Genomic DNA, 24,913 nt, shown 5'->3' with positions numbered 1-24,913 from the left:
GTTGTTTTCTTTCTAGTTCTTTAAGTTGTAAGGTTAGATATTCAATTAGGAATTATTCTTGTTTCATGAGGTAGGTCTGTAGTATTATAAACTTTCCTCTCAGGACTGCTTTCACTGCGTCCATTAGATTTTGTGTTGTTGTGTTTTCATTTTTATTGGTTTCAGGAATTTCTTATTTTCTTCCTTGATCTCATTGGTAATCCATTCATTGTTTAATAACATGCTCTTAAGCCTCCATGTGTTTAAATATTTTTGCCTGTTTTTGTTGTAATTGATTTCTAGTTTCATGCCATTGTGATCTGAGAAGATGCTTGATATGATTTCGATCTTCTTGAACTTGTAGAGACTTAGTTTGTGTCCTAATATTTGGGCTATCTTTGAGAATGTCCCATGTGCACTTGAAAAGAATGTGAATTCTGCAGTTTGGGGGCATAATTCTCTGTAGGTATCTATTAAATCCATTTGATCTAGTGTATCGTTTAGAGTCTCTGTATCCTTGTTAATTTTTTGTCCAGAGGATCTATCCAGGGATGTCAGTGGAGTGTTGAAGTCCCCTGCTATGATTTTATTGCTGTTGATTTCTCCTTTGAAGTCCTCCAGAAGTTTTTAAATATATTTTGGTGTCCCTATATTGGGTGCACTGGAGCCCATTTTAAATATATAAATTTTAAATATATAAAATAGTAAACAAATTTTAAATATATAAAACATTAAACAAATTTTAAATATATAAAACATTAAACAAATTTTAAATATATAAAATATTAAACAAATCAAAGAAGAAAATATTGGAGGATACTTTCATAATCTAGGAGTTAGAAATTTCCATATAATTATGAAGTAAACCCAGAAAGCATGAGAAAGAGCTGGCATATGAAAATGAGGTAGAGGCTGCCAAACATTTTACAGGTCCCCTTTCGCAGATGCTGTTGCATTTGTGAGATGTGACCAAATTGAGTGGCTGCCTTCATAGACTGGCCAAAGAGATTTAGGTAGTAAGCATGATTTAACACAAATGGGCACTAGATTTAGAATCAGAAGACATGGTTTGGGGTCTGCCACTTTTGAGTTAAGTTAAAAAGGTCAAGTAGCTCTAAACCTTATGTTCCTTGTCTAGGACCTAGGGGTAATGCACCCATCTCACACCATGTTGTGTGAGAGAGGCTTAAGGGAGAAAATATTCAAAAGCACTTTGTGAATCATGAAGGATCATACAAAGGTAAGTAATTGTTGTCATTACTTCTACTTTGGGGACATGTAAATGGACACTTTTCTAGAATTTAGAGGCCATAAAAGAGTTCCTATTAAACTTGGGTTTACCTTGCTCTCTGAGACCAGATCACATACAACAGGAAGTGCCAAGGTCAGGAAAGGGCAGGTCACCCAGGAAAATTCAACATTGCAATAGAAAGTTTTCCTGAGTAGGAACAGAAAAGTTTGCCTAGAACGATGTGTATGATAGGCACTGCCTTTAATTAAAAATTGTAAATGAGTGTCATGTCCACAACATCAGTGCGGTAGATTTCCCTAGTGTTTTTGTGGTCATTGGCCAGTCTTGCCGTATTAACTTTGCCTGTTCACACTGGTGAGCTAAGAATGTCTTAGTGCCAGCAAGCGTCTCCAGCTGCTCAGTTAACAGAGGGTGTTGCCAGTGGGAAACCAATCTTTTCCAGGAGAGTGGAGGAGGAGAAGAGAAATTATAACTCTAGGATTTCATCAGAGAGGAAATCCCATATGGCTCACAAGGTGTTCTTTCTGCCAACAAATAAACTGCTAAATGTGTTCCAATACATCGTGCCTCTGTTAATGAGGAAATACAGCCAAAGAAAAACAAGAGAGAAGGCAGAGGCTTCATTGTGGTAGCGGTTTAAATTCTTCAGCCTTGTTATAGCCTTCGTTGTAATCTCACTTCTTGTCCAGTGCTTGGTGGCCAGCAACAGAAAGCAGTGGTCTAGTCTCTTGCTACTCCAAGTGTGATCTGTGGGCCAGCAGCATTTCCATCACCCAGAACCCATCAGCAATGCAGACTCTCAGGCCCCACTCCAGGCCTACCCACCAGGATCTGCATTTCATCCCATTCCCCAGGTGCTTTATATGCACACTGGGTTAGTCCATTAATCTGTGCCACACGTTTGCAAGCCTTAAAGCAGGAAAGAAAATCTGCCTTTAGGCTGGTAAGTTACTAGTATCCCCATTTCAGATGAGGCATCTAGAGCCCAAAGAACTTCTGCCAGTTGCCTAAGGTCACTGAACTTAATGTTTTTTGCCACCAAAAACCCAACACAAAGCACCCAGCTATTGCTCTAGCTTCTTCGGGGTCTTTGTTCAGCCTCTCTATAGTTCCCCCGAGAGAATGGATGTCCTGGCTTGTATGTATTTCTCTGAACCCGGAGGAGAAAATACAACTTTGCCTACTCTTTTTGGCTTTTGCGCTCCAAACCAGAAGAAAAAGTTCAGAGACATATTATAGTTTGGCCTAAGGGAGAATCATCTTGACACACAGGATAAAAGTGCCAACTCTAGAGCTGGAGGGGAACTATTTCTAAATGGATCACAGAGCTTGTTTCCAGATGTATGTTGTGGGGTTTGGGGTGTAGAGCCTTTGGTGCGCTTGAACAAACAGAGAGATGTCACTTGAAGAAAAACTTACAGCAGAACCTGCTGTCCTATATATTTAAAAGATACTGTACTGTACCTAATTTAGCTTCCTATAAAGATAGGGTCATGAACATACATTTTGTTTAAGGAAATTATTTCTTTTCACAGGCCCATGTGTGATGCTGAAGGCTACGCTAATCAACATGGCTAATTTTAGCCCTAGTTTGGAGAGTTTGTTTTAGAAAAGGTCATGGCACTGGGGCCACCTATAGTTTATGGTGTGAGAAAAGAAAGCATCAAAAGGTACAAAACCCAGCACCTGCTACACCCCCAAGTCTATAAACATATTGTTTGTATTCAAGGTTTAGTTCCACTTACAGCTAGTGATATGATTAATAAAGTAGACTTGAGCTCTGCTCTGCAGTGAAAAACCTTTTCTACTGTGAAGATCTGGGAGGTCCATGAGCTGCCTTTCTCTGAAATGAATAGCGGGAGCCAGGCATCTATTAAAGAGCTACTTGTAGGCAGTGTGTGAAAGGAGGTGGGAAAAGGCACCTTGCAGATGAGAAGGGGCTCTGGGGACTTGCAGAGGAGACCCAAGGCTAGGGAGGAATTAAGTCGCTGCCTCTCCCTGCCTAAGTCCAGGACTGTGAGGGTGGGAGGACCTCCAAGGGTCTGCGGGTCCACATTCTCTTTCAGAGGGGTGGGCATTGGTGGTGGTGGGAAGGTGTGCTGGCCAGGGAGGAACAAAGGGGCAGAGAAGTGAAACGACCCACATCCCAGGACTTCAAAGAAATCTAGCCAAATTCAAACAGGAAGTTGTGGCCCCGCAAGGCTAGATATGTAGAGGAAGGACCCTGCAATGGTGCTGTCCAATGGGACTTTCTGTGGTGATGGAAATGGTCTATAATCGTGTCACCTTCGGCTTTCAAGCACTTGAGATGTGACTAGTGTGACTGGGCAACTGAATTTGTCATTTTATTTGCTTTTCATTTTTATTTAAATAACCACATATGCATAGTGGCTACCATTCTAGGAGAGCTCTTTAAAGGAATGAAGTTGGAAAGTAAGAGTGAGTTGGGGGAAAATGTGGAGCATCCAGGTTACAAAAGCCAAGTTTCTGATCTAAAGAACCATGTGAAAGCATCAGAAACACAAGGCTGCCTGGACCCAGCCCAGGGCCGCCCGGTAGAAACCCGGTTGGTGCACACCTTTCACCGAGAGTCGCCGTGTTCATTGGCAGGAGCAGGTCTGCAAAGTGGGCTGCGGCCAGGTGACAGAAGGCCTTGGCTGCCTAGCTGAAGATTTTGTACTCGGTGTTATTGGCAGTGGGGGAGCCATTGAAGGAGGAGAGTAACATGGTGAGTGCTTCAGGCAAGACTGTGACAGCCTGTGTAAGGTGTGATGGAGGGGAAGACTGGAGGTGATCAGGAGGGCTGAGTGTTAAAAGGTTTCTGGACTGTACACTTCCCCCTCAGGGTATGAGTGTGTTATTTCACTGGGGGCTGTTCATATCCTTCCCTGGACTGAACATTTGTTCTTAATGTTCCTTAGTGAATACGAGACTGCAAGGCTCCAGCCCCACTGAATGTTACGGTGATTGAAACTCCCAGTCATTTCCCATGGGCTCGGAGGAGGGTTCTTTGTAATGAAATAGAGATGGAGCAGCCATTGGGAAATTGGAGCAGGGGCCATGGTATCCATAAAAGGGGTAACTCATCATGGGAAATAACGATTACTGTTCTTGGAGCTCGCCCTTCCCCCTCTACGACTTCTGAGCTCCAGTGAGCAAGCCTAATGACTGCCAGTGGGAACTAGGACACCCTGAGAACTGTGGTCTAGCCCAGCTGATGACTCACTGCACAACTCTGATCAACCATGGTTCACAGTGGGGGGGAGACGGCGTTTCCATTTGGAAAGGAAAAATATAACCCAATGTATGTTGAAGTCTAGGAACTGACACAATGCCTTTCCCCAAACAGCAAAGTTCCAGTCAGCCCTTTTCTTTTAATAATGCAGAGAAGAGATGTCCAGAGGTGAGAGGCTGAGTCCCTTTGTTGGCTCCCAGAAGAATGGAAGGCTGGGTTTTTAGGAGTGATGCTCACTACTTGGCGGAATTCCGCTCTCCCCCTGAAGGACCAGTCGCCTTTCTAGTTCTGTTGTCGGCCCTTTGCGTGTGAATGCTGCTCTTACATCTCAGTGCTGGCGTCAGCGAGCCATCAGCTTGGACCTCCCGCCCTGGGAGATTCAGGGAGGCCTGCTCACGCTGCGCGGTTCCAAGCTTTCCTCGCGACTGCTGCTCGGGCTTCCCTCGTCCTCCAGCACGTGCGGAGCCCGGGCCCCCGCTTGGCGCTTGCTGGTTCAGGCGGCAAGCCAGCTTTTCTACCCGAACCCAGTGCTTGAGGAGTTTAGCGTCTCGCAGGGCATGTGACTTCCACCATCGCACCGACTCCGACCCCTCCCACGCTCCTTCCCTACCCTTTTCCTGAGCAAGGCCAAGGCCATCCTCTTGTCTCTGGCGGAGGGATCATACTTCCGCCCCGCACTCTCGTCAGGATTTTTCTAAATACTTCCAGTTGGTGTGAGAACTATTCAGAAAACCAACATTTCCTCCTGCTAAAGTACTGAGAATGGCCATTTATTGAGCACCTGCTATGTGCTGGACACTGCTCAATAGAACATTTTAAGATTTTGAGCAGGGCCAGTAGACTAGACCCCAAGAGATAAAAAATATAGTTGTCTGAGAGACAATTGATATCTGACAAATGACTCACTTTTACTGTATCCATAGGTGTGGGCTCTATTGTTCTCTAAAAATTCTGAGGATTAAATTTATAATATAAAACAATGTGACCTGGCTGGCATCTGGCTACTTTTCTTTAAGGGGTGTTTACATATTGCACAGCATCACCTCTCTCTCATAAAATTTTATGTTACAGCTATGAGTATTGTTGTAATACCCCAGGTCTTAGCTCGAGTTTTTAGAAGCACTGCCCGAGATGGCTATTGTGCTGCATGTGTCATTGAGGGAGAGGTCTTTTGAGGGGGTGGGGGTACGTCGGGGCCGGCAGGGAAGGAGCTGAGCAGGGATTGGCCTCAGCTGGAGACGAGCCCCAGCCTGATCCCAGAGGGAGCTGGGGGCATGAGTGACACCACAGAGTTGGTTCCACCTTGGGTCGGTCAGTCACTGGCCAGGACTGCACCAGCGGGGAGGTGAGACAAAGCTCTTTGATGAGGAAATTCTGCGATCTGAGAGCAATTGTCTGGAAAAGAAGGCATCTGTGCCTTGTTAGCAGGTATGGACTACACTGTGTTCCCCTAAAATTTGTTTGTTGAAGCCCTGGCCCTCAGTACCTAGAATGTGACTGCATTTGGAGGTGGGGCTTTTAAAGAGGTGATTATTTTAAGATGAGGCTGTTTGGGTGGCCCCTGATCCAGTCTGACTGGTGTCCTTATGAGAAGAGATATTAGGACACAGAAAGACACCAAGGGCATGAGGGCAGAGAGGGTCAACCACTTGCAAGCCAAGGAGAAACCAAACTCGTCAACACCCTGATCTTGGAGTTCTGGCCTCCAGACTATGAGAAAATATACTTCTGTTGTTTAAGCCACCAGTCTGTGACATTTTGTTGTGGCAGCCCTCTGACTAACAGCAGCCACACCCACAGCAGCTGAAAGACAAAGGTGCCGGCTATATTTTGGAGTGAGCCTGTTAAAGAAGTTCTGGTGAGACATGCCCACTTACAAGTGAGGAAGCTGTGACCAGAAGAGTGAAGTAGCGTGCACAAGGGCACGAGGCCAGTAAGCAAGCAACAGGGGCCAGATTTGAACCTCGGTCTGACCCTATAGGTTATCCTTGTCTTCTTTTTTTTTTTTTAAGTCTTACCCAAGGATATTTTTTTCAATTTATCTTTAGATAGAGTGGAGGGGAGGGAGGTGGGGGGGGGGGGGAGAGAGAGAGAGAGAGAGAAACACCAATGTGAGAGAGACACATCAATTGGCTGCCTCCTGCATGACCCTCACTAGGGCCTGGGATGAAATGCTACCGAGGCATGTGTCCTTGGCTGGAAATGAACCCGAGACTCATTGCTCTGCAGGTCAACACTCTAACTGCTGAGCCAAACCGGCCAGGGCTAGGTTATTCTCTTAATCACTACTCTGTATCACCCCTCCTGGAGGGAGGCAGTCTTTCTCAGAAACCAAAGATATCACCAGTGAACTTGGGCTTCAACTTCTATCATTTTTATCCTAATTTGTCCCCACTTTGCACAAGATGAAGCCCCATGGGACTCTGAGGCAGCTTGGCATAGACCATGTCTACATCTAAGTGCCTTCTGAAGGCACTGTCTCTTAATCCTGTTGTTGTGAGAATGTTATAGCATATTGATCACAGGTTTTCTCTACATATACGATGATGTCTTTATTTAAAATGTTTCTGTTTAAAATGAACTAGGGCAATCTTTTTTACATCACAAATGCCATTTTTAGGAAAATAAGAAATTTCGAGACCTGCCTTGTAATACAAACTATCGTCACTCTGAGCACTGTTGCTTCCAATTTGTAATGGAAGAGAACATGGTCTTTGGAGAGACCATATCCAGATCTAACAGTAAATAGGTTTGTTCTTATGATAGCCTTTGTTCAGTATTTTCTGGCTCAGTGTTAGAGCCATTGACCCCTTCAGAAAACTAGAAAAGAAAGGAAAAATAAAGTAGGTCATCTCTGGTCCCCAAATCACACCTATCCTGTCCCCCTCACCACAGCTAAATTAAAGAGCATCCTGTCTTCATGAAAAGATTCTTTCCCCCATATGGTAGATATAATGAGAACCACTTTTAAAGGTATCTTGTGGGTATTGTTAACTTCTTGGGAGAAGTTCATAAAAGTGTGAGCCTGTTGGGTTTCCCAAATCACAAGTTACTTGGCCACCAAGCTCAGCAAACATTAATCAGTTCTGACACTATTATTAAATATGCAGCTAGAGCAGAGTCTGGGGCACCTGGACAGAGCCACAGTCTTAACAGTGAGTGTCATCACCTCCAGGTAATCTTTGAGTCCTCAAGCTTGCTGGGCCTGTGGGATATAGATGGACACAGTATGAAGAAAACTTTTTGATGTTCAAAGTCATGACTCCATCTGAAATATAAATTCAAATTAAGTGAGAAAGAGGGAAGGGAGCAGGACTCTGGGGGAAAAATTCTATCACTTTTTCTTTCTCTTGTGTCCCCCTGCCCACCCCACAAGAGATTAGGAAATTCTTTACACAAGTTACTCTGTGGTACTTTGAAAGTCTGTATCTCTTAGAGATTTTAGCATTCATTTATTCAACAAGAAGTTTGAGTGTCTGCTTGAGCCATGGGTTGGAGACACCGTGGTAGACAGGATGGACGTGGTTCCTGCCCTCCAGGAGCTTACTATCTGCTGGGGGTGTCAATAGGAACTATTTTTATTTGAGCAGATAGTAAGTGCCAGGCATTGTGCTAAACTATTGGTTCTCAAACTTGAGTGTATGTCAGGATCCCAGGAGGGCTTGTTAAAAGCAGATAAATGGTCCTCACCCCAGTTTCTGATTCAGTAGGTCTGGGAGGCCTGAGTATGCATTTGTAATAGGATTCCAGGGGCTGCTGCTCTTCTGGGGCCCTCCCTTGGAGAGCCACTCCCGTCTGAGCATGTCTGAGGTGGAGGGTGGTGGCAGTTGGGCTGAGTCTGAGTGAGGACTCCTGGCCTTCCGTAGTCCCGGCTCCCTGCAGACCATTTGCGGAATGAGCGAAGTTCACTTTTTGTATCTTAGAAATGTTCAACATTTTTCAGAGTTCGGGGAAGACAATCACAACTTGTATCAATGACATGGTTTTACTAGCAAAGATGAAAACTCCTAGCTAATTATAAAATAGCACTAATTCAGTAGAAAAAAAGACAGAAGTCAAGTAATTTACGTTCTAGTCTCGTGTCCACCATGCATGCAGCTATGTGACCTTTGGTTGGTTCTTTCTGAGCTCACTTTCATTATCTGAAGAATGAAATAAAAATGTTGTCCCGGTCTAACTTGAATAAATGTCAAAATGATCAAATGGAATAATGAGTATGAATGTGCTTATACAAACTGTTAAGTGTTGTAACTTTGGGCTACTTACTAATGGCCTTGTTTGTCCCCATCAGTAAAATGGGAATAGTCCTCTGTAACCCCATAGAGACTGTGGTTGAGACAACTCCTGGCACACTTAGATCTCTTCTAAAGTAAAGTTTATTTCTATTTTTGTCTAACATACAAAGTTTGCAAGATGTAGAAATACTACAGAGTCTTACTTATCTTATTACGGTGATTCACTATAGTACGTGATGGTTCCTTCATTTGAACTGTCACATCCTAGAACAGTGGTTTCAAAGCGGGACCCCCGGAGCAGCAGCTCTAGCATCTCCTGGGAAACTGTTAGAAATGCACATTTTCAGGCCTCACCCCAGTCCTACTGAATCAGCTGCTCTGGGTTTTAACAAGCCCTGTAGGGGATCCCCATGCTCACTTAAGTCTTATAGGAAGGGATTTACTTGGGTCTTAATTGAAGGGTGTAACGAAGGGCACTCTTCCCAGAACAGCGTGACTGCTGTTCTCCAGCGTGGATGCGCAGTCACTGTGTCCAGCTCAGGCGGCCGTTATGGGGTCACTTCATCAGCACGCCCGTCACTGCCACCCAGCGCGGTGGGGATCTGGAAGGCCACTCTGGTGCATCTGTTCCGAGGCTGACTCGAGGGTGCCCGGAAATTAAAGCTATTTGTCACAGACCACTTTCCCTCAGTGACAGGAGAAATGAGCCCTAGCCTTAAAAGGCTTCACATAAGGCCCACGTACAAAAAGCATGTGGCTTGGTGAACACAGTTTGAGTAGACCTCCTTTTTTTATTTTTTTATTTTACAATTCCCTTGGAAGATGAACTGCTTTCTGAGCTGCACCAAGTTAATGGTGCTTAAGAAAAACTGGAGATGAATTCATCTCAGGCTGTTTCCTGACTTAGGCATAGGTGGCAGAATGTTGCTTTCTGCCTGGCCTTTCTTTCCTCCTGGGCTGGGACCCTCGGCGAGAGGGGAAGGGACTAGGACTGTGCGCAGCCAGGCTGTGCGGGGGGTGCTTACTGATAGCAGGAGGCAGGTCTGTGTGTGTTGCAGAGCTGTGTGGTCTGGCCCACTGCCGGCCTTGTCTATGTAGTGGCTGTGTCTGCTTTCAGACGATACAGACTTGAGTAGTGATGACAGGGATTGTATAACCTGCACACCTAAAAGTTGACCATCCAGCCCTGACAGAACAGTTTGTGACCCTATTATAGAGGTTCCCTCTGAGCTGCCTGGAGGGGCCCAGGTGGAGCCAGTGAGCAGGAAAGACAATGGGAGGACAGAGCGGTGGAATGCCCAGGGGCCTCCCAAGCCAGCAGAAGGGAGACCAGAGAAAGGAGGGGTTTCTTTTCTTTTTTTTTTAATTCTCACCGGAGGACATTTTTGCATTTAGAGTGGGGATGGGAGAGGAAGGAAGAAAGAGAGAGAAACATCAATGTGAGAGAGACACATCGAGTGGCTGCCACCCACATGACCCCCACCAGGGCCGGGAACAAACTGCCACTGATGTACGTGCCCTTAACGGGAACTGAACCCGGGACTCTCTGGACCGCAGGCCAATGCTCTAACCGCTGAGCCAAACTGGCCAGGTCAAGGAGGGTTTTCTTATTGGCCATTTGAGATGGGTACTATATGGATTTTGAGAAGTAATTCTATTTAAAATATATTTTAAAATTTTAAACTCAATATATACTTATGATTGTCTAATATTTACATTGCTTCCTGGTGTTGAGCGTTACAGGCACAAATACAGGGCTTTATGTTAAATGTCAGTGAGTAGTATTTATTGGGTGCCTACCACATGCAGAGCACTGGGCATCTATACTCTCTAATGTTCACAACAATTCTGTGAAATAGGTACTATCACCCCCATTTCTCAGATGAGAAAACTGAAGTGCAGAAAGTTTAAATAATGCCTAATGTTTTGAAGCTGATGGGAGAGATTTGATTTAAATGAGAGTCTTTTTTTTATGCCAAAGCCAGCATTATAAATTGGTGTTTTTCAAATTGTGACGTGAGAAATCAGTTTAGTGTGTTGCAACTGGCATTTACAAACAAATTGAATAGAATGCAAATACCAGAGTGTCAGATATAGTATGAGTAAATCTTGATACACAAAACTTTGTTTTAACTATAAAAATATTTATATACAGTACACAAATATAGGCACATTTCTGAGTATTGGGCAGCAATATAAATATGTCTTACAGTATCATAGTCAAGTTTGAAAGCAGATGTTCTTGCCTGAAGGTGGTGGAGGGGAATGAATAGGGAGAAACAAGGAGCAAGAGTGAGAAAATATGAGTGAATAAATGAATGAGTAACTGACAAAAAAGACAGATTGAGTGGGTGGGAGAGGAAGTGGGAGGGGGAAGGGGGGAGAGAGAGAGAAAGAGAAAGGGAGAGAGAGGAAGAGAGAAAAAGAGAGAATGGATGACTCTGAAAGTAACACAGACATTCAAGGACAGGTGGTAGAGGAAGGAAGGGGGAGGGGGAGGAAGAGAGGTAAGAAGTCATATGGTTTTGTCCACCGTTCCATTCAGCGGACGTATGTATGTCCCTACTAGAAGGTAAAAGCTGGAGACCTGATGTGACCCTTTGATAGATTTTAATTTTCATAAACTTCTCTAGCTGTGATCTTCTTGTCATTGTGAGCATGAGTAGAATAAAGAATGTTGTAAAACGTTACCCCAAATACAAACCATCTCTTTCATCTGGTGCTTAAATGAAATTCAGTGCTGCGAAGGGAAAACAGTCTGTGTTTGCGTTACTGGGAGAAATTATGAGATTCAAAACATGCCCCTTCCTAAGACATTGGCAAAGGCATTTTGAATATATGTAACTTTTGTCTTTTGAGCCAACTAATTTTGATCCCACAGTACTGCGACTTATGCTTTGTGGGAAACCGTAGATAGCCAAGATTGTAAAGCATTTCATTGTCAGGGAATTCTATAGCCACTAGTAGTTTACTTTCAAAGGAATGTGGAATCCGTTGATTAAACGCCTATTTTTACAGATGTGGAAATTAAATGAACATTTGTGTAAAATTTTCCTGTATGCAGATGCTTTCATACATACCCTATTATTGCATTTTTGTAGCTACCCAACTAGAGTATTTTTATGCCAGTGTTACTGGAGAAATTGGAGCTCGGTGAGTTCAAATTCCTTGTCCGGCTCCACCTAAGAGCTGGTAGAGCTAGATTCTAACCTTGATTCTCTGACCCCAGTTTCCATATTTTTTTCATTAGACAAAAATCGGCATCGATAGGATGAAAGCAGTGCCGTGTGTTATCATTTAGAAGAATTATTTATGTCAGAGTATGGTGCAAAGCCTGAAATGCCCTAGCTTTAATGTGCTAGGGTGTCATTATGTAATTTCCTCTGTCTACAAGGGTGTTTCTCTATTTCTAGGCTCCCATTAGCAAAGTGGAGTTGATATCACGATGCTTTCTTGTGATCCATTCTTGTTCTTCCTTCGTTGAAGACCATTACAAGCACCAGCTGTATTCTTAGTTGGTAATAACATTACATCAAGTAACATGGGTAGCCATTTCTTGGCTTGAGCTTAGTGAGTGATCTTTTTTTCTTTTCTTTCTGTTTTCAAATAAGTGCCCTATATACATATGAGTAAGTAAGGTCCTAGAGCAAACTTCATCTCAAAAGCTTTCATAGTTTGTTAGAAAAAAATCATCACATTTTCCTCAGCTTGCCTAAATGCCATTGCTATTTGTCCTACCCACCTGGTCTCACTACTAATATTTTCTTTAAAAAATAAATTCCCAGGAAGAATACTGCATAGTAACACTACAGCTGCCTCTGTAAAAACTTGACGTGGGTATTTAATCGGGTCCTACCACCAAGGCGTCTTATCCTGCTCCTGCTCCTAAATACCCTCATTGTAAAAAGGATCCTTGCCTACAGATGTTAATGGAAATCATTTCTTCTTGTTTATTGGTTTTGTTTCTTCATCTTAAAAATGTGTGTACAGCCCTGGATGGTGTGGCTCAGTTGGTTGGGTGTCATCCCGTGGTTGCTGGTTCAATTCCCAGTCAGGGGTCAAGGCACGTGCCTGGGTTGCAGGCTCGATCGCCAGTAGGGGGCGTGCAGGAGGCAGCCAATCCATGTTTCACTCTCACATCTATGTTTCTCTGTCTCTGTCTCCCTCTCCCTTACTCTCTCTTTAAAAGTTATTAAGAAATCTATTTTAAAAATTTTGGTTACAAATACAGTCACTTCTCCTTCCCTTACTGGTTTCATTATGCTGGATATTTATTACTTTCTACCAGATGCTTTCAGAAGCTAAGATTCAGCTCTACACTTCATGGAAGCTTTGTCAGTACAAACAAAATATAGATCTCGGGAAAAACACAGGGGATCCTAGCCTCATTATAATTTTAATGACTGTGGGGACATGATTGTTGTTTATTCTTTGTTTCAGGGATCCCAGAAGACCCACTTATGGCTGAGGAGTATTATGCTGATACGTTTGATTCCTGTTCTGAAGAGAGTGAAGAGGAGGAAGAAGAAACAGCATTCTCAGGACTGGAGGAAGAGGTCAAGGATGAGGGACCCCAGCCCGATTACAGAGCAAGCCAGCAGGTGCGTGCTGCTCCCCACCAGAAATAGTGGGACTGTCTGGGGTACTGATCAGGCTATGATCAGAGAGAATCAAGGAAGACTTATAACCTGAAGTGGGGGAGGGAGGACTAGGATCTGTTATAAAGGCTCCATGTGATACGACTTGGTTTCCAAGGTCCAGGGGCAGGCAGGGCCCCCACAGAATTCTGAGAATCTGGTCTGGGAAGGGCTGGAGTACCTAGTACTTATTAGCGGGTAGAGGGTGGGAGAAACATACTACATTGTACACTGAGGAGCACCCCACATACAGCTTTGAACAAACAATGCAAATGTCTCTTTTGGAGAAGGAGAGTTTTAAAAATAAACTTTTCTGCCTGGTAGTCAGATTTATGAGTCGTGTCTCAATGCACCAATTAGTTCTGGGGATGAGGCCCAGAGGTCCTGCGTCTGGGGGTGATCTTTCTGGCCAGTTTTAGCCTCTGAGGGCCCATCCTGACATGCAGCTGAGGCCTCTGAGTAGATGCCCTTTCCATAGCTCCCCGGAACTATCACAAGACCAGGCCCCACATGGGCCATAGGCCAAGCAACGGCCCTGGCACATGAGTTCTCTGTGGTGTGTCGGCAGGAGAGGGAAAAACAGGAGGTAAGTGAGGAGAAAACAGGTGACCTTGGGCAATTTATGCTCAGATTCTTCATTTCTTCTTAGGCTGTGACCTAGTAACCTTTCCAGCTCTGAGCTTCCATTAAGTACAGAAGCTTTGTTTTAACTGGGAGCCATTAATCTAGTAAAATAAAAGTCAATCAGGGAGCACCTGTGTCAGTGGAAACTTAATTCTGGAGAGTGGCTTTGGAGTGAAGACAAGGTTGTACATAATCTATTCAACCATAAATGAAGACTAAATGATATATCCTACTAGTCAATAAATAAATGAATAACACAAGAAACATTCTCGAGTTCTGTATAAGGAAAGGAGAGAGAGGCGTGGAGAAGGGGACTAGCCTAGCCTGGGCACGGGGCTAAGCAGAGAAAGGGATGAGAGAACGAGGAGAAGGAAGAGAAAAAGAAAGAAATGATGAGAGAGAGATTAAGAGACAAATACATGAAAAGAGAAACAAATAAAGGGGGAAAATACAGAGTCAGGTGGGGCTATTCAGAATGCCAAAATAAAAACACTGTCCTTATACTATTTCTGCATTTTTCCCCAAGGACTCTGGTGAACAACAGCACCTCCTATCCCAGATCACAGTACAGTTTCCACTTGCTTCGGTGCCACTGTCCAAAACAGCCGAGACCAGTGTTATCACAGTATTACAGAACCATCGTTCTGTGCCTGTGGTTCAAAACACATGATGTGCAACATATAGCCTCAGTTTCTGCCCACATCATCATCAAGTGGTAACATTTTAGCTACTAATATTATTACTTAAAAATGTTTTTTAATAAAATACAGCTAACTCAGAAAACCACATGAATAAAATATGTGGCAAATACCACCCAGGTCAAGAAGTAGAGCTTTGCCAGCCACTCCGGAAGGGTCTTCGGCATTCTTGTTAGAGCAAAGGGCTGGACATCAAGCTGTCTGTATGAGTCTTGCCTTTGGCACCTGCGGGTTGTGTGACCTTGTGCAAGTTACTCGACTTCACTGTGCCTCAGTATTCTAATCTGTAAAATGGGAGAATAGTGCTTCCTACTTCACAGAGTAGTTTTGAGGATTAAATGAAGTAATCAATGTCATACACCTAGAATGGTGTCCAGAATTTAATAAAGAAATTAATGATGAGATGCATGTTTTTATTATTATAAAGTTATTTGCTAGCTACTCTGGGAGTCCCATCTTACGGCCTTTTTATGATACTGCCAATTAATATTAAAGTGAGATTTTATAACTGCAGTCTAAAAAATAACATTTCCTCGGGGCCAGAGCTAAGTACAGGGCAGCAATTTTTCTTTCTGGGCCGTGCATCTGTCACATGTGATATGATAGACTGTGCTTGATTTTAAATAAATCTGTTGGGACTAGATGCTAAGATTTGTCACACACATGATGGTATTTTGTCTCGCAAAATCCTGTTGGGTAGTTATTCTGACCCCTGTTTTCCAGATGATGAAACTGAATTTCTGAGAGAAGTAACTTGCCCGAGGCCACATGGCCAGGGAAGGCTCAGAACCATGCCTCAGGCCCAGGTCTGGCCCATTCGTAAGCCGCTGCTTTTTCTAGCACAGAAGGCATATCTCCCCGGAATGAAAATCACAATCGAGTAGTTTGTATTAGACACAGGTATTACAACCCCATCTGTTTCTCCTAGTAACCAGATATTAGTTCCCCCTCCTCAAGGTTGGTGGCTGTGAGGTTGTGATGCTTTCTTTTTTAGGTTATTTCATTAGCAACACACAAATCACAGTTACAAAACTGTGCTGAGACCCTGTCACTGTTGGCTTTGTGAATTGAGTGAAGCCTGTGGCCATCTCTGGGGTTCACCTCTTCTCCCCTCTCTTCCATCTTGTCCTTGATCCCTGAGTGTGCCAGGGTCTACTGAGGTGATCAGCCTGCTCATGGCTTTCATGTGAGTATTCAGATCAGAGTTGATTCCCATTCCTTCAGAGGGCCCAAAAGTCCCATTGTTTTGATTTTGACCGAAGAAGAGCTTTTCCAAAAGAAAAACAGCCATGGGCTTCACTGGGCTGATTGCTGAGTCCCCTGTGCCACCTGTGATGGTCTTTTCAGCAGCAGCATCTCCAACGCAGTTTTATTAAGTACCTAATTGCTGCTGATTGTCAGTTGCTTCTTTACTGCAGTGAGTAGAACATCAATAACACCTTTATCACAGCCATTATCATAGTGTTGATAGCTTTTCTGTGAAGTCTATGGTCACTGAATTGGAACCAGCCTCTTAGATCTCAGAGGAATGGAGTTTATGGCTGTCATCGTAACAGGGTTCTCAACAGTATGTATGGGACCTGTCACCAAAAGGGTTGCATGTGCTCTGATGGACATGTTTTAGGGCTGCAGACTGATGGGTGTTCTCTGTCTTCCCCTTACTGCCTTGACCATCATTCCTTCCCTCCAAGACCACTCAGTGTCTCACGTGCACCAGTGACATACATGCCAGCTGGGCTATAATGACTTGACACAGAGCTCCCTCAGGAAGGGCTCTGTTTAATGAATGTGGCTTTTATCCGTGCTTGCTTTAAGGCTCTTAAGACCAGGATGTTTGTTCTTGTTAAGATGAAGGGCTGCCGAGGCCCATTTTCCCAGCTAATTCTGAAGTGTTCAATATTATGTTTTGCCCGAATCCTCCAGGGTTTTGAAATCCTCTCCGCACAGAAGCATCAGAAAAGGCGGCATGATCTGCTAGGAATGGCGCTGCAGGGGCAGAGCAATGGGTGCAGTCAAGCAGGGCATAGGGCTCTGCTGAGCACTCTGGCCGAGGTCACTGTGAGAGTAGGTGCTTCCAAGAGTGCTTCTGGTGATGGAGTTGCTAGTTCAGTCAAGTCGTAATTATTATCACAGTAATGGCTAACATTTTCAGAACCTTCATTCTGTGCTGTGTCAGTTCAGGTCCTCTCGGAAGCAGATAATGAGACAGAATTAGCAATAAAAGAGAATCTCCCGTGAAGTCGGCTAGGACAGCCTCAAACCACGATGCCAGGCTACATATCTGAGGATGAGGATGGAGGGAAGGAAGGAAGGTTGGGTGAGAGCCTCTGACTGGGGTGTGGTTCTGGAACAGTCGCGGCCAGGTGGACAGAAAGGAGAGGAGCCCTCACTGGACAAGAATGGCCTGGCTCTTCCACCCGTGCGCTCACACTGGCCGGGGCTGCCGGGGGAGCGCGGCCTGGTGCGTGCTGCGTCGGACCCGGGGCGCAGCAGCGGGGGCTTGCAGCAGCTCTCTCCGAGACGTGTGGGCGGCACACCTCATTCTTCAACAACCTTTCATGTGTGTGTTCGAGTTGATCAGCATCCAAGGAGAAGTGAACTGGCTGGGATTCTAATGAGGAGCAGGGTGAGGGTGAGGAAGAAGGGGGGGGGGGCGGAGAAAAGAGGAGGCCGTGAGTCAGGGCTTTCAGGCAGTTTTGCCACACATTTCCCCAGGAGTGAATGCCGGGGCGAGAGTGAGCGGAGAGCTGTACATCCAGGGCGCCCCACCGCGTCCCAGTTCCCGGGTGTCTCTCAGATTGCCCACTTCCTGTTGCTTTGAATCCCGGCCCTACACTTACGGTATTTGAAGATTCGTGTTTTCAAACAATGCAGTCCCTAAATGTCAGTCGTCTATTTCATTTGGTGCTCCAAAAAGACACGGCAGTGGAGGGCATTTGTCGGTAATTGATTATGGTTTTGGCCCTGACTTTAAAGTCCAGATCTGTTTAAAGATGAGACTCTTGTGATACCCTAACTCGGCACAAGAGGAAGCTGAGGCTTAGTGAGGTGAGTGACTTCTCCAAGAGCTAGGCGATCTGACTTTACGGTGATCAGTCCTGCATACAGTCTTCTCCCTGCACGGCTGGGTGAGAAGGCCAGGGGGCGGGAAGGGCCGCGCCCGCTGCAGGTCGGTCCTCGGGGGATCCCTGTTTCACTGATCAGAACCACAGAGCCATGTAGAAGCCAACATTTACACTACTTCTAGGAAAAGAATTGAGTTATGAAAATAAAAACAAAAAAGAGCCTGCCTCGCACATCTGTAATGGGACGCATATTTCTCTCCTCCTACTGTCTATTTATTTTTTAACATTTATTTTAGAGAGAGGAAGTTGTGGGGGGGGAAACACTGATATGAGAGAGAAACATCGAACCTACTACCTTTTAGTGTACTGAATGACGCTCCAACCACATTGGCCAGAGCTCCTCCTACTGGGTTTTTGTAGAAGGTGCCAGAACTTCTGAGTCCAAATGTTAGGACTGATTTATCTGCTGTTTACATGGTATGACCTAATTAATTTAACTGCGTACATGGGAGGAAGCATTTTGTCTTGAATGGAGCTTAGAGAGTATCAGTTCTAAGAAGCAGCCAGCCTTGCTAAAGTGTTAGTTAACACTAAGTTTGCTGGGCCTTCTGTGGACCCAGCGTGTGTTACTCAAAGGAGCTACTTCGATGTGACTTCCACCCCGTCTCTTATTTTGTCATCGTTGTTTTCCCTTCCCTCTCTGCCCCTTCTCATCCAGGACAGAACATAGCTCATTGGTGGTCAGACAGGGACCAGCAGCACCTTGCTCTGGACATGTCCCAGTGGGCAGAGATGAGAGAGGTGGGGAGATTTTCGCTGATTTTGTTCAGAACTGATAAGACTAACTGGAACGGTGCTTTAGGTCTTTTCTCTCCAACAGCAGTTACCCCCCCGACACACACACACACCACCTCCTGTCTCGCCAGCTATTATCAGAGCTGAGGTGCCCTGACCATTCAGACAAAAAGTCTACAAAAAATTTGAAAATTCTCCTGAACAACCCTTGCAAACAAAAGGCCCATCCCACTATGTTGTGATTCATTTACACTGATACATTTCATTTAATTTTCTGAATATTTTATTCACCTGGAGAAAGAAATAGATATTATTTCATGGTGTCCAGCCTGGGAGGAGAGGACTGTGACATGTCTGGGACATTGTTGGAGGTGCTGTCTTTCTGTGCCATGTGCTGATCTGGAAGTGCATGGCTCACGTTGTACCAGAGGAAACAATAGTCATGGCTAACAAAACAGAGCCCTCTACACCTCATCCCATTCTCTACCAACAAGCACTGTATGGAGTTAATATTTTTCATCCCGTGTACAAATGGGAAAACTGAGAAGCAGAGAAAATAACTGTTTCAGCCTAGGTCACCCAGTCCATTGATAGAGCTGGAATTCTAACCAGAAAATACTCTATCAACTAGTAGACATTTGGGGTAAGTATAGAACTTAATATAAAAGTTAGTAAAGCAGAAGAAAAGGAGATGTTTGGGACTTAAGGGACAGTTCCAAAATTTGTGAAAATGGAACATGACCTGATGGTTTCAAGTCATGTTTAAATCAGAGTAAAGCTAGACTAGAGTCAAAAATAGTGATCTGCAATGAAGAAATGGGTATCATGAGGGCTACCTTTTGGAACATGAAAATCTTTTCAACCCTGACCTGTTTGGCTCAGTGGTTAGAGCGTTGGCCTGCGGACCAGAGAGTCCCAGGTTTGGTTCCCGCTAAGGGCACGTACCTCCGTTGCGGTTTGGTCCCGGCCCTGGTTGGGGTCATGTGGGTGGCAGCCAAACATCTCTCACATCGATGTTTCTCTCTCCCTCTTCCTCCTTCTCTATCTAAAGATAAATGCAAAGATATCCTCGGGTGAGGATAAAAAATAAATAAATACAATAAAAAGAAAGTCTTTCTTCATTTATTCCTAGTAAACCTCCTTAAATTTCAAGACTCTTTCACAGATTGTTGGACATGTGGCACGTAAGGAGATAAGCAGTTAATCAAGAGCAAGTGAGCTGGTGGGACGCAGGGACTGGCTGGAGGCAGGCTCCCGACACGCTGGGACTCCAGAAATGGATTGCAGCAAGGGGAGCCCCAGCCTCACCAGCTTCTGACAAACCCCTCGCCCGTGCTCCTGTGTTCTCGGGTAGACGCCACGACGCCACTCTATCAGCCATGCTTTCGTTTTCCTTCTCTCCTTCCACTTCTAATCTGTACCCAGAATGTCTTAAGCATCCAGTATCGGATACTTATGCATGTCTTTGAAACCCTAAAGCAACCCCACAGGGACTGGCTCGCTGCGGACCGGGGCCTGACTAAGGGGCAGCTGCAGTTAGAAGGCTTCGATAATGCCAAGTACACATGGTGTTAGCAGTGAAATGTGGACACATCGACAGTCACGTTCCAGTGACTCCGCATCCAGAGACAGAGATGTTCACTGTCATCAGAGCCAGGGGCTTGTTTACATTTTGAGTTTCGCAGATGTGGCTCTCAGTTCCCATCACCACACATGGCAGGGCCTTTTCCCCTGGCAAAGGCCACTGTCGGCAGTGAGACAGGAGTTCAGATGTCAGCTTCCTGATTTCAGGGCCACCTCCACGGAGCTGCCATCAGCTGTGTCCTACCGCTTTGTGCTGAACAGCATCCTCTGTCTTCCCATGAATTATGAATGCAGATAAGCAAGGGCCTGGTTTCTAATGAGATCAAACTGAGATGTGAAAGGTTCACCTGGGTGTGTAGAAAATGGATAAGGTCACCTTGGTGTTTTGGTTTCTGAACTTAGTGACATTTTTCAGGGCTGTTTGTGGATGTGGTTTGAAGGAGAGTAGACACTAGCTTAGTAAAGCAACTTGCAGAAAAGAAAGTAGACGGGTTGCTGCTTGAATCAATTACACATCACATACTTGAGTGCTCTAGGCACTGGATATATGGTGGTGAGCAAAACAGACACAGTCCCACACTCATGGACGTCTCACACGGTCTCGTGTACATAAACAGTGTCCAGACCATCAGCTCCCAAATTTGTGTCTTCCACTCTTCAGTTCTCTTTCTCAGACACCTGGGCACATATTCAGTCTGCCCGGGAGTGTGCACTTCTAACAGACATCCTAAACGAAGCATTTCCAAAAGTGAACTGATATATCCCAGCTCCAGTCCAAGCCAGCTCCTCTCTACTCAACCTTGGCTTACACCCCTTTACTCACATTACAATTTAAATCCATAAGTAAGACCTGTTGGTTTGATCTTTCAAGATATGTTAAGAATATGATCACTGCTTAGCATCTCTGCTCCCACTGCCAGAGCGTGTCACCCCTCGTAGACACAGACAACAGTATGCTAATTACCAGAGAGAAAGGGGTGAGGGAGGTAGAATAGGGCTGGTGAATATACAGATGATATGTTGTGGAACTGTGCACCTGCGACCTATATACTTTTATTAACCAGCATCACCCCAATACACTCAATTAACATTTTAAAACAAGAAAAAGGATTATTGTAATATTCATATACATACAATGACACAGGTAAGTCCTTACCCTGCATCAAGACCACTTTTTCAGCTTCTTGTGGCCTGTGTATGACTTTTCAGCTTTAAGAAGGTCCTGGATATTCAAATGAGGTCCCTTGGGGAAAAAAAGACGCAAGTCCAGAATGACTGGGCGTGAGTAGGGAAGAGGGTTCTGTATGGTTTAGTTTCATCCTGTATGATAATTGAGAAGAGAGGAAACCAAGAGGTGAAAGAAATCAGCTCCTTCACACTCTCACATCCACAGACATAAGGGACCCTTGAATGGGAGCATGTGCCTGGGATCTGAGTAAGATGAAGCTGAGCCCCTGTCTGTGGCTGGAGCCATAATGGATGGCTTTGGATCCAGTCTGTACACATTTATAAATCTCTGCCTGCTGGGACTGTTCAGCAGACAGAAAACATGGTGTCAATGGTGAAGGCAGCCATTCCCACTCATGCTGAGCCCCTTTCAGCCACTGGAAGCATGAGACACTTTGTATCTGTGAAACTGTCTGTCTCTGTGGATATCTACCCAGCCTTCGGGAGTCAGCCCACCTGCCAGGAGAGTGCTGAGAATGCTACATATAGACAGATGGTTGGGTTTTCACCGCCTCAAAGTACAGGCACAGGAAGCGGAGCCCTCTGGAGCTCTTGAGAATGTCTGGAGATACATGTACAATCACTACAGAGCTGTCGGTGCCCAGACTGAGCCCTCATCCACAACTAAGATCTTATGGCAGATAGTTACCGTTCGTTCGTTCGTTTGTTCATTCATTCATTCATTCATTCATTCATTCATTCAAACTCATTCCTCAAGGGGCACGTTATGGTATAGTAGTTACCACTTTACAGATATCATTGCTAGATCTCTTTAACCAATATTCAGCTTCCAAGAGAGCTATATGAATTGTTTTCATTTACCTAACTGTAACTAAAGCCTCTCTCATCCATTTATCTCCAACTCTTCAAGTTTCAGAGTTCTCATTTTCTCTTAAACAAATACTTTGTTTGTTTCTCTTTAGCCAACTTAAATTCTTTTTCTCTCTTTAAAAAGCAGAAGACATTCAGGATGGAAAGTGGAGGAGTGAGGGGTGCGGCCTCTTGGTCTCTCTGCCTTGCTTCTCTGGCCTCTTCCTCTGCAATCTTTTCTTTGTTCACATGAAGGCCAAACGTCCTTAGATTTGGAACAAACAACCATCCTGGGACTAGTCTTCTCTGTGTGCGGGTTCTCATCACTGTGTTAGTTCAGGGGAATGGCAGAGCCTCTTTTCCTTCCTTGTTTCACTAAAACCCAGGTGCAGCTTGAACTTTACACCATGCCCAAGGTCTCTTGAATTAATTACTATCAACAACAGCTTGAGAGACAAACGGCTTCAGAAGGAGATCTCTTCAACTGAAATATCTATTCCAACAATTTGAGCAGAAAGTTAGCCTGGGTTCACTCCAAGATGCTGTGCATATTGGTTGTATACCCAACAAACATGTTTGAGCATTTTGTCTAACAAACACATATTACAGGTAATATGTCGGCATGGATCTAGATACTTTACAAATGCCAACATTTAATCTTCCCAACAACCCACTTCACAGATGGGGAAATGGAGGCAGAGCTAGATTAAGTAATTTGCTCAAAACACTTGACTAGCCAATGGCAGTGCTGGATTTGAACTCAGGCAGGCTCCAAAGTCCAGGCTCTTAACCACTAGTCTGTGCCCCTCTCCCTTGGTCCATTGTGTCAGAGCCCCCACTCTGTGCCAGCAGCCACCCTCTCCTTGTGATCTGGATAAGTCCTGCTTCATCCCAACTGGTCTGGCCATCATACTCCACTTATCAGGGATCGGTTTAAGATGAATATGCAGTAAATTCCAGCCCAAAAGTGTGAGGTTATATTTTCTTGGACAAAAGCAGGGCCCCGAGAATGCTTAAAAAGTAACACACTAGATAGAACTCTTTGTTTAAGCCATTTTGTGTAGGTTTTTCATTACTTGTGACTGAACCTGTCCTTGGTGATACAGATGCTAAATAAGACTTTTTTCTAGCAGGAATATTGGTGCAGAAAGATGGTTGCATAACTGCTGGATTTATATTTTCAAAATAGCATCTTGTCAACTTTTAAATCAAAGTTGAGGATTTTCAAGGAATGCAGTAATGCCTGCGACATGCACCAATGACAGTGGTTTGGGCTGGCCTCTAAGACTAAAGATGGAAATGGAAGATGCTGCGTAGCTCTAGTTTGGTATAAAACTTGAAACTATGTTTTTATTGCCCTGTTCTGTTATGACAATGTTTTTGAGAATTTGGTCCACTGTGCCTACCAGAGTGTTAGATTCCAAAAAAATTATTCTCATAGACAGTCATCTTCCTGGGTTGAAAAACTGCTTTTTTACACACTGAATTCTTTATGATTGGGAGTCAGAATTCTCTAATTATATCAATACAAAGTTGACTGGGAGAACAATAGAAGTGCTTGGCAATTATAGGTTGTTTTTTAATGGCTCAAACAAGGGTTTTATAACATTAAAAAAGTGTTAACTCAAAGCTAACTTTTTTTTTTTAATCCTCACCTAAGGCTACATTGTTATTGATTTTTAGAGAGAGAAAGAGAGAGACATTGATGGGTTGCCTCCTGTATGTGCCCCAACCGGCAATCGAACCTGCAACCTAGCATATGTGCCCTGACCATGAATCAAACCCAAAGCCTTTTGGTGTGTGGGACGACACTCCAATCCACTTAGCCACTCAGCCAGGGCTCAAAGCTAACATTTTAATTTATATCCAGTGTATGTAAGATTCACAATATTAAAGTATCTGACCCAGAAGCTGTCAATAAAAAATGTGATTTTTTTTTTTTAGTTTTTTTCATCTTCCAATTCACCAACATATCTAGTACTACACTTTACATACCTAAGCCCCTCAAATATTTTATGAATGAAAACAAGAGTATAGGGGTGATTTTGCTATTGGTTTAAATATATTATATATAATCTATAATATATTAGTATCTATGGTTTTGATGTAAATTATACAGTTATACCCCCACCTCACCTCACTCGCCACATCCATCCCACTATTTTAAATGTAAAGCTCAGCAAATAAAAGGCATCATGTTCTTGCAGCCATGCAAGAAAGATTAAATGTCTTAATACCTAAATGTTCCGTTCTTAGAAATCATCTTTCTTTTCCATGAATATAACTTTAGTTAAAGTTGTGAAATACATCTACATGTAGTCAAGTAATGTATGGACTCAACTACCTAACAATGTAACAAATATCATGACTCCAAATATCATGCTCCAAACTAGCACAGTGGGGATTTTGCTCTCCAGAGGATATTTGGAAATGTCTAGAGAAGTATTTAATGTCACGCCTTGGGGGGGATGGAGGGATATTAGTAGCGGGTGGAGGTCAGGGATTCTGGTAAACATCCTGCAATGCAGGCCTGTTCCCTCAACACAGAATCATCCAGCCCAAAATGTCAACAGTGTTGAAGTTGAAGAGTTCCAAGTTAACAAAATGGGTGCATGTAATAATTCCTTCCAGCCTAAAGCAACATCCACACTAGTAGAGTAAATGAGAGTTCTCTGAGGCAACTACTATTCCTTTCTATTACACTCCTCATGGCAGACTCCTTAAAGAAGCCTACCACTGAACTAAGTCCCCATGTCATTCATACTGGTTAAA

At 44.1% G+C, this 24,913-nt stretch overlaps 1 protein-coding gene across 1 annotated transcript in view; it reads left to right on the top strand.

Annotated features, from left to right (window-relative positions):
* Positions 1-24,913, top strand: part of NEK11 (NIMA related kinase 11) — a 223,150-nt gene that overhangs the window by 144,659 nt on the left and 53,578 nt on the right. Inside the window, 1 exon segment of the mRNA XM_036266721.1 lies at positions 13,142-13,302. Coding sequence (XP_036122614.1) covers positions 13,142-13,302 — 161 coding nt within the window.

This window comes from Molossus molossus, unplaced genomic scaffold, assembly GCF_014108415.1.
Source record: "Molossus molossus isolate mMolMol1 unplaced genomic scaffold, mMolMol1.p scaffold_m16_p_18, whole genome shotgun sequence".
NCBI classification, from domain to species: Eukaryota; Metazoa; Chordata; class Mammalia; order Chiroptera; family Molossidae; genus Molossus; species Molossus molossus.
The sequence above is the reverse complement of the archived record's forward strand: the minus strand, read 5'-3'. Positions and strand labels throughout refer to the sequence as shown.